At 36.3% G+C, this 9387-nt stretch overlaps 1 protein-coding gene across 1 annotated transcript; it reads right to left on the minus strand.

Moving 5' to 3' along the window:
• Positions 1-5643: 5643 nt before the first annotated feature.
• LOC107676394 (cytochrome P450 1B1-like) lies at positions 5644-8502 on the minus strand. The gene is made up of 2 exons (XM_016470938.1): positions 7462-8502; positions 5644-6515 (listed from the first exon to the last, which is right to left on the minus strand). The coding sequence occupies exons 1-2, from the start codon at positions 8454-8456 to the stop codon at positions 5918-5920; spliced, it is 1593 nt and encodes a 530-aa protein (XP_016326424.1). The 5' UTR covers positions 8457-8502; the 3' UTR covers positions 5644-5917.
• Positions 8503-9387: the final 885 nt, after the last annotated feature.

Here is a 9387-nt window from a genome sequence, read left to right on the forward strand (position 1 = left end):
TTTAGACATTAACAGTAACGGTTGCAATACACAACGTGGCACCATGATCATCAGTGGCTGCTGTTAGACTGAATTTAGAATAAATTTAAATTTCATTAAGGAATAGTTTGCCCAAAAATGAAACTTTGCTGAAAATGTACTCACCCTCAGGCCATCCAAGATGGAGATGAGTTTTCATTGGAACAGATTTGGAGAAATTTAGCATTGCATCACTTGCTCACCAATGGATTCTCTGCAGTGAATGGGTGCCGTCAGAATGAGAGTCCAAACAGCTGCTAACAACATCACAATGATCCACAAATAATCCACATGACTCCAGTCCATCAGCAAAAAGCTGCTATTTGTAAGAAACAAATCCATCATTTAGGCACTTGAACATTTCCATCGTTTTGGGCCAAAATACAAGTCCATAATCCAAAATACTGCTTCCTCCAGTGAAAAAATCCATCCCCTGTTGTTCTCTCACATCAAAATCCACTGACATATTTGTTTAGAACTGTTGTGGATTGTTTACATGTAAACAGTGCTTCATCTGTGCATATTTCTCTCCTGATTCAGAAGATATGACTTTCTCACCGGAGAAAGCAATATTATAGATAGAGGACCTGTATTTTAGTCATAAGTTCAATTCAATTGAAGTTTATTTGTACAGCGCTTTTCACGATACAAATCATTGCAAAGCAACTTTACAGCATTAAGTGATAAGTGATGGTTTGAAGTTAAAAATGTTTTAATGATGGATTTGTTTCTTACAAAAACACAGGTTTTCACTTCACAAGATGTTAATTGATGGACTGGAGTGGTGCGGATTATTGTGATATTTTTAATCAGATGTTTGGACTCTCATTCTGACGGCACCCATTCACTGCAGAGTGGTGAGCAAGTGATTTAATGCTACATTTCTCCAAATCTGATAAATAAATAAATAAATCATCTACATCTGGGTTGGCCTGAAGGTGATTAAATTTTCATTTTTCAAACAGCTTGACTATAAAGTTCTCTTTTGGATATCTAGTTTGATAAATGTCTAAAGCAAAGCTTTGAAGAACTTTGGCACATTTGATGAGTTCTTCCAAAAAAAGAGCTGCTGATATGAAACTGTGTGCAAATGTGTAATTCTGTCAAATATTTTAAACTTTTCATAGCATGATCCTCCCTCTAGAAATGCAGTCTTTTGCAGGTTTTATTAGGGACACTCAAACAATAATATATAATAATAATAATTATTAAAATTGTAATAAAAATATTTATAATAATGAATATAGTGAGCAGACAACTTGAATGACTTGTGTAGATTTTAATCCATATACATGATGAATGCTAAATCCCTGACCAGCGCTACATCAGAGAAATTACGGGGGCCAAGTGGAAGGTCATTTTCCCCCTCATGTTATTAATAATGTATTAATATCATTTGTTGGTGTCCAGCATTATGAATGTAAGCAGTTTTTATATGTTGAAATGATGGCACTTGCTCTATATGGTACATTTATTTATTGGTCTTCACTGAGATTTGGTGATTGTATCGGCGCATATGATGATCATCATCGCTTCATCTCTGCTGCTCAGTGCAATACACAATAAGGTGAATTCAGTCTGTGTTGTATGTTGATCATAGTTTGTTTCTTATGCTATTGGTGTGGCATAATTGATAACTGTTATATATCTTGCCTTTTAATGTTTCTTTCAATGTGAAAAGTGAAGTGCTCATTTCTGCAGCATTAGTGGCAACGAACAGAACAGCAGTCTACTCCAAAACCTCTGAATGGCAACTGTTATAATTGTCATTATTTTTATTTGTGCAATTCTGTTTAGTGGGACAGAAATTATACACTTCACTTTTAACTTCATAAATGTAGATCAGATAGTTTTCAGTCAGTATTATGCCTGTACACTGTTGTCCAGGAAGAAGCCAACAATGTGGAATGCCAGGAAGACATGGAAGAAAAAGAGCAGATTTTCAGTATATTTAGTAACACTACCATTTAAAAGCTTGGGGTCAGATTTTTAAATTTTGGGGTCAAGATTTATAAATGTTTTTGAAAGAAGTCTGCATTTATTTATTTATAAGGCTGCATTTATTTGATCAAAAATACAGTCATATTGTGAAAATATTATTGCAATTTAAAATAACTGATGTCTATTTTAATATACTTTAAAATGTAATTTATTCCTGTGATATTAAAGCTGAATTTTCAGCATCATTACTCTAGTCTTCAGTGTCACGTGCTCCTTCAGAAATCATTCCAATATGCTGATTTGATGCACAAGAAACATTTATTATTATTATCAATGTTGAAAACAGTTGTTGAAACATGTTATTTCAGGATTATTTGATGAATAGAAAGTTCAAAAGAACAGCATTTATTTGAAATATTATTTTCTTTGTAACATTATACATGTCTTTACGGTCAATTTAATTGATAAATGTAATGAATCTTTGCTGAATAAAAGTATGCAAAAAAATGACTGACCCCAAACTTTTGAAAGGTGGAAAGGCAACCAAGAATGCAGATAAAGGGGGTAAAGTCTTCATATGGTATCCTTTCTTTAATTTCATTGTAATTTCTCTGTACATTTTACACCTCTGTGTGTGGAAGTATCTTATAACAGGACAACTGTTCATCCTCAAGAACTGAAAACCATCTTATAGTCTCTCATTACATAGTGTCTGCAAGTCTGTTCTCTCACATACAGCACAGAAATAATGCCTGCAGGACATGACCTGGATTCCTGGAGGTCTCTTAGATCTGCTGTTAATGAAGACTTCTAGAACTGAGAGCGGAGTAAGCAATGAGACTGTCAGAAACTTGGTGAATGCTGAGATCTATGTAAATTGGAGGCCAGAAGGCAGCCAAACCCTGTGAGGTGAAGGAGATCTACCATAAGTATTTCAAAATCAGTTGCAGATGCAGCCGTTTTTAGGATTCAGTGCTTAAATGACACTACTAATTGTATTTCAAATGCAATTTGGATGCTTTCGTTGTATTTTGATTGTGTTTGGGTTGTCAGAATGCAACTTGATGGCATGTTTTAAAACTAGGGCATTTTGAAAATGGCCATTTAGAATTCAAGTAAGCATTACATGACGTATTGAAAGCAATCATCGAGCATACTGAAGACTGACTAAGATATTAAAATATTTTTGTTTATTGAAATAAAGCCGAGATCAAATAAAAAACAAATATGTATAATAAAATAAATATTGCCTTAGCAGTTTATTCAATTATTTGTATTTCCAGTGTTTCCTTTATTTAAAAATAAACAGATAAAACTTAAATCAAAATACAATAGACCTATATAGTAATATTTAAAAAAAGAAAGGATACAAATTACAAAAACAAAATGAAACTAAAATAAAAAAAAAATGCAAATATGAAAATAAAAGCTAATTCAAAATATTAATAATAAAACTATAATAGTATATATTATTATTAATGTTGAACACCGTTGTGCTGCTTAATAGTTTATGGATTATTTTGATGAATGGAAGGTTCAAGGGAACAGATTTTTTTTTTTTAATAGATTTATTTGTTTGTTTAGAATTTGAATTAAGGCTTTCATTTATTTCCAAAAACAATAAAAACGTATTGACCACAAACTTGACAAAATTACTATGAAATGAAACTAAACCTAAAAAGGAAACTGAAAATATTAAAATAAAAGCAAATTCAAAACTATAATAAAACTATACCAAAATAACACTGCTTGTTAGTGTTACATTAAGAGAGCTAAGTGATTTAAGCATTTCATATTGCAGCTTAGTTTTTATTTTATTTTACTACTAATTATTTTGACATCTGACATTTTTAAGGATGCACTGACTTCTTTGTCTCCTTGGTGAAAACGCTTCTGCCACAATCCTACAATTTTAGAAAAGAAGAAAAAAAAAAAAGGTATAGAAAACTGTCACTGGGGTGGTACCCTTTCAAAAGGTATTGTATGTTCCATTTAGGGCTAAATAAGGTACAGACATGTACCTTTTAACTTTTGTTCCTTAAGGTACCATCCCAGTGACAGCTCTAGCTTTTTTCAAAGAGTGTACTGTTAATCCGACAATAGTGAAGCGTGTTTTCTTTTCTTCAGCAGGGCCTGGAAGGGGAGCAGGCGGCTGCTGGCGTATCAGTAATCAGTTGGCTTTATCTAGACTTGTCACGCACTCAAAGCTCGGCTGGCTATGAACCTCAGGCTCGATCAGAACAGAATGTGCTGGGTAAGCAAGATAAAGCACTTCATAGGGATGAGTATGTCCTACATACTTTCCTTCTATTTTAAATGCCCAATTTAGTGGCTGCGTGCACAATAAAGTTAGAATGTTATTTTTACTTGCCACTATTTTAAGGGCATCTTATTTGAATACAACATTAAATTAAAAGTTTTGTTTTACAGAATCACATTGTGTCTAGGCGTTGCAACAGGGTGAATTCACTGCCAAAACTAATTTGATTACAAATGACCGCAATATTATACTGCATGTATTATCATAAAAGCTTGAGTAATTATATCATTTTTTTGACTTATACATTTATTGAGTGTTATATATATTATAAACCACTACATTTAATCACAAAAACTGTAAATTGAATGCAGTTTAGAATTTACAGAGCAGCCAGATGTCAGAGCTTATATGAAGTAGAAAAATATAATATTATATGCTGGTATCACATAATAGGAACTACATATCAAACTTACATATCAATCTTTTACATATAAAATATAGTAGATCTAATACAGATCAGCAGTCTATTAACAAGTGCTATTACAGTCCAAAAATATATTACAGCAGATCAAACATCGCTATTACAGTTCAAAAATATATTGCAGAAAGAAACGCTCATAACATATATTATACATGTTAGTTAACAAACCCTGAATTTCCCTTTCAGGATTTCCCTAACTAAGGGACCTGAGGGGCACAACATGTATTTCCTTTCACCTACACAACATCATGTGCCAGATATGAAATATCACATTCAACTTATGAGGATCTCCAGACAATATTTGATTGGGAAGGTTGTTCCGGGAACACAATGAAAGTGAACTGCTTTTAACCCGCCTATGTTTATTTTAATTATGCTAAGAAGTCTATAATAATACGGCACAGACTTCAGCAATGCTGTAGTGAGAATCAGGAAATATTATCAAGAAGGACAATAAAGTGCTGTAAGATTATACTGTACAAATGTATCATTTTATGAGCTTTGTATAGGGACGTTAACAATGCAGCATAGGGCTAGTTTGAGCTAAAGTACCCTAAGCAACAAGTCAACATGAAATGTAAATCAACCCTATCTATTTTTTAATGCATGATTGAGTGTTGCATATTAGTCCAAATTAATTATTTTTGTCTGTAATCTTTTATCAAAATGTCATGACTTAATGATTTTTCATGATCCAGTCAGTTTCAAATAGATAAAATCAATTACTGCACCACAGTTTTTTCTCATCAAATATCTTGTTTCATGCAGAAATACGTCATGGAACAGCTTTTCACATTGACTTTAAAACACTTAATAAAAATGTTGGCATTAAAAGACTGAAGCATGATGATAGACAATCTTCTATAACTGAGACTAAATGTATATTTGCTATAGAAGAACTAGAATTAGTATCAAACTTCTTGACTGAATAATGCTATGCATGTAAATGTCTCTTAGAATTCTAGTCTTAGAAACCAACTTTTATTTCTCTGAATAAACCATGCAGTGTCCTGTTGTGTAGCTTCTGCTTTTCTACTCTTGCATAATATACCATAAATCAGTGCATCATTTTTATTCCTGTAGCTCATTCTGTTTTTGCCTGAGTATGATGTCAATAAATATATTGATATAATGCACATGTTAGAGATTCTTCAGTGTTTGTTTTCTTAGCCACCTTCATTTGGCAAAGTATTTCAGTTGTGTGCTTTGATTTCACTTCAAACTTGAGGTCTCTGTCTCATTTCTGTAGGTGTTTGAGATGTTCCTACCAAGCTCTCCAGCAGTTCTGTGCTGTCACGGGGTGTGACAGACACTTTAAAGGCTTTGGGTTTAAGCGTGAGCCCATACAGAAAGTCCATGCTGGGAGTCCTTTCTGCTGTAAAACTACACTGATGGACCAGCAAGGAGGTGAAGAGGAAAAGCTGTATCTTGGACAGGTCTTCTCCAATGCATCTACGCTTCCCCACGGAGAAGATCAGCACGTTGGTGGTTAAGTCTTTGTTGAGAGCTCCATCCTCATCCAGGAAGCGCTGTGGGTTGAATTCCTCTGGTTGGTCCCATTTGGTCGGGTCATGGTTCAAAGACCACTGGTTGACGAAAATGACGGTATCTTTAGGGATGGGATAACCATTGATGGATGTGTCTGTGGTTGTGCTGTGGGGAATCGTTACAGGGATGAACGAGGTGAATCGCATGACTTCGTAGATGAAAGCCATGACATATGGAAGATGAGGCTCGTCTGCAATGGTTGGAAGGCGACTGCGATCCGCTACTTTGTCAACATCCTCCTGAAGACGTTTCTGGACTTCTGGATACCTGCAATGTAAGTGAAGACCAACATTTTCAACGTACTGAGTTCCCCCAATCACCAAGGATTGAATTGAATATGGATATTGAAAAAACTCCTGTTGCAAATAGAAGGTCTAAACAACATGTTTACATTTGGTTGGTGATTTAAATGAAATTGTATTCCATATCCCTTCTATTTAAAAGTAAAACAGGCCTATCATCTCATCTGTACTAGTATCCTGCATGAAGCAGTCATTGTGTTTGAGTTTCACAGAGTGGCCTACATGTTTAAAAGTGTTAGTGGGTCAGATTTCATTTTGTGTTGCTGTAACCCGTCCTCATTATTTGCTGCCAATACCTGCACGGAAGAGTTACATAACACATGAGAGCTGTTTGCTGTTATTGAGATCTGTTCGTCTCTTGAACAATCTGTGAGTTGTCGCACTGCACATTTAAAGTGCAAAAAAATTACAGTGCTGTCATCATTTGCTCATTTTCATGTCATTCTAAATCCATCATTTTTTCTTTATGCTGAGCAACATAAAAGATGTATTGCAGCGGCTCTTTTCCATGCAATGAAAGTGTTTATTTATGGTGTCAAAAAAATGTTTAATGTAAATTTGACAAGCTTAAATCTGCTAAGGGTTACTTTTGTTAACTTTTAGGAGTACACTAGATGAAGGTCAACAGACTTGAGCTAAAAGTCATAAAAGTGCCATTATGATTTCCTAAGCAGCTTGAACATCCTTCAGTATTTCTTCTTTTGTTTAAAAAAAAAGAAAAAGAACAAAATTTTGGAAAATAATATAATTCTAATTTTGTATTAATTTGATAATTTTACATATTAAAAATTTAATAATATACAAAAATAAAACGTGTGATCGAAAATCACGCTGAAATGATTAATTATTCGAACGACTTGAAGATGATTAAATGTCGTCTTTATGCATTTGTGGTAGACATAAAGCATTACCTGACTAGTAGCAGAATGATCCACTGTAGAGCCGTAGATAGAGTGTCTTGACTGGCCCCAAAAATATCTGAGATGGTCGATGGCACGTACTCTTTATCCAGAAAGACCCCCGCCCCCCTTGAGAGCCCTTTATCCAGAGCAAGGATGAACGCATCAGTCATGTCACGGACGAGGCTCAGTAAAATAGTCTTGCGGTGCTCCGCCACTTTGGAATGAATGAACTCGTTAAACTCCTTGTTGAGTTCTTTAAACTGGTCAAAGAGAGTTTTGATTGGGTTTGGGAAGTACTGAAGCCAGGGCATCACGTCCACGATGCTTCCAGCTCCGACTGTCTTGGTGAAGTGATCATTTCTGCCCACCACCTGCTGGAACTCCTCATCATCATACTCGTATCGGTTCCCGAAGCAAACGGCGCTCATGGTGTTCGCCACCGACACCACCACGTACCGGTGAGGTTCGAAGTACTGCTGCTCGCGGGTTTTATTCAGAAACAAACGGATGAGCTCTCCGATCTCGCTCACGATGTGCTTCTCAAAAGTCTGCTTGGTGTGAATGTTGGCTGTGGAGAAAGTTCTCACGGTGCTGTGTGCGATCTTCCGATGCAGTTTCCACCACTGGCTGTAGTTACCGAACGCCAGGCTTTTCCCATTGGACACGAACCGGAAAGAAGCGAAATCGGGTCTGCCGGCGAAATCGACACCTTTTTTAATTAGCGCCTCTTTAATTGCGTCTCCGTTGAGAACCACCACGTTCCGGCTGCCCAGTTTGATCTGAAACACGTCGCCGTACTTCTGAGCCATCCGGGTGAAGTAAAAGTGAGGTGAGGTACCGAGCTGAGCGGCGTTACCGATGACCGGCCACGGGAACGGACCCGGTAACTGCCGTGGCCCGGATCGACGCCAGAACATGAGCATTAAACACACTAGCAGCGATAGTAAAACACTCCTCACTGACAGTTGAATGAAATCACCCAGAACCGCCTGGAAATCCATCATCGATGTATTTGCAAGTCTCAAAATCAATGCAGATTCACTCCGAAATGATCAAACACCTGTTGAGCATCAGATCAGTGCTGAAGTTTCCAGCGCTCGCGGCGTGTCTGAGTGACTCATATGAAACCAGAGAGTATAAAGTCTCAGAGTAGTGTTGTGATGGTCGGTCTAAGGTCAGATGAGTTTATTCAAGAATGTATGCACGACTAAATAACATCACTGAGAGTCTCCTCCTTTACACACTCCTCTCTCTCTCTCTCTCTCTCTCTCTCTCTCTCTGAATGCGTCTCTCTCTCTCTCTCTCTCTCTCTCTCTCTCTCTCTCTCTCTCTCTCTCTCTCTCTCTCTCTCTCTCTCTCTCTCTCTCTCTCTCTCTCTCTCTCTCTCTCTCTCTCTCTCTCTCTCTCTCTCTGAATGCGTGACTGAATGTTTTTCAAAACTTCAGAAATGTGCGTGAGAACAGATCATGTGGAGAACGATGCTGTGTGCTGAGACAATGGATCAAACCTTACCTTTTATAAGGAACTAATGTTTGACAGGACAATAATAGCCTATACTTCCTTTATGCTTCATCACTGTGGAAAATATCAAATAATGAGTTCACATGTTTGCTTGACATCTGTTAGCTCCTTTTAATTCGCTATCCGGCCAAATATACGCTTTAAAATGAAGGAAATTGATACATATGCAATTAGCAAATATTGTGGTTCTATAATGTTGAATTATTATTATTATGATTTGTATTATTAAAATATTGCGTATATGTGTCTCTGTCCATTTTTGTTTGAAGTTCCTGCTAATAGACAAAAACAGGATATCAGATAGGAAACTCATATCAATAAATCGAATCATTCGGCCAAGTTTTGGGACCTAGCGGACACACACACACACACACACACACACACACACACACACACACACACACACAAACACAC

The sequence above is a fragment of the Sinocyclocheilus anshuiensis genome, unplaced genomic scaffold (genome assembly GCF_001515605.1).
Source record: "Sinocyclocheilus anshuiensis isolate Anshui unplaced genomic scaffold, SAMN03320099.WGS_v1.1 scaffold961, whole genome shotgun sequence".
NCBI lineage: Eukaryota > Metazoa > Chordata > Actinopteri > Cypriniformes > Cyprinidae > Sinocyclocheilus > Sinocyclocheilus anshuiensis.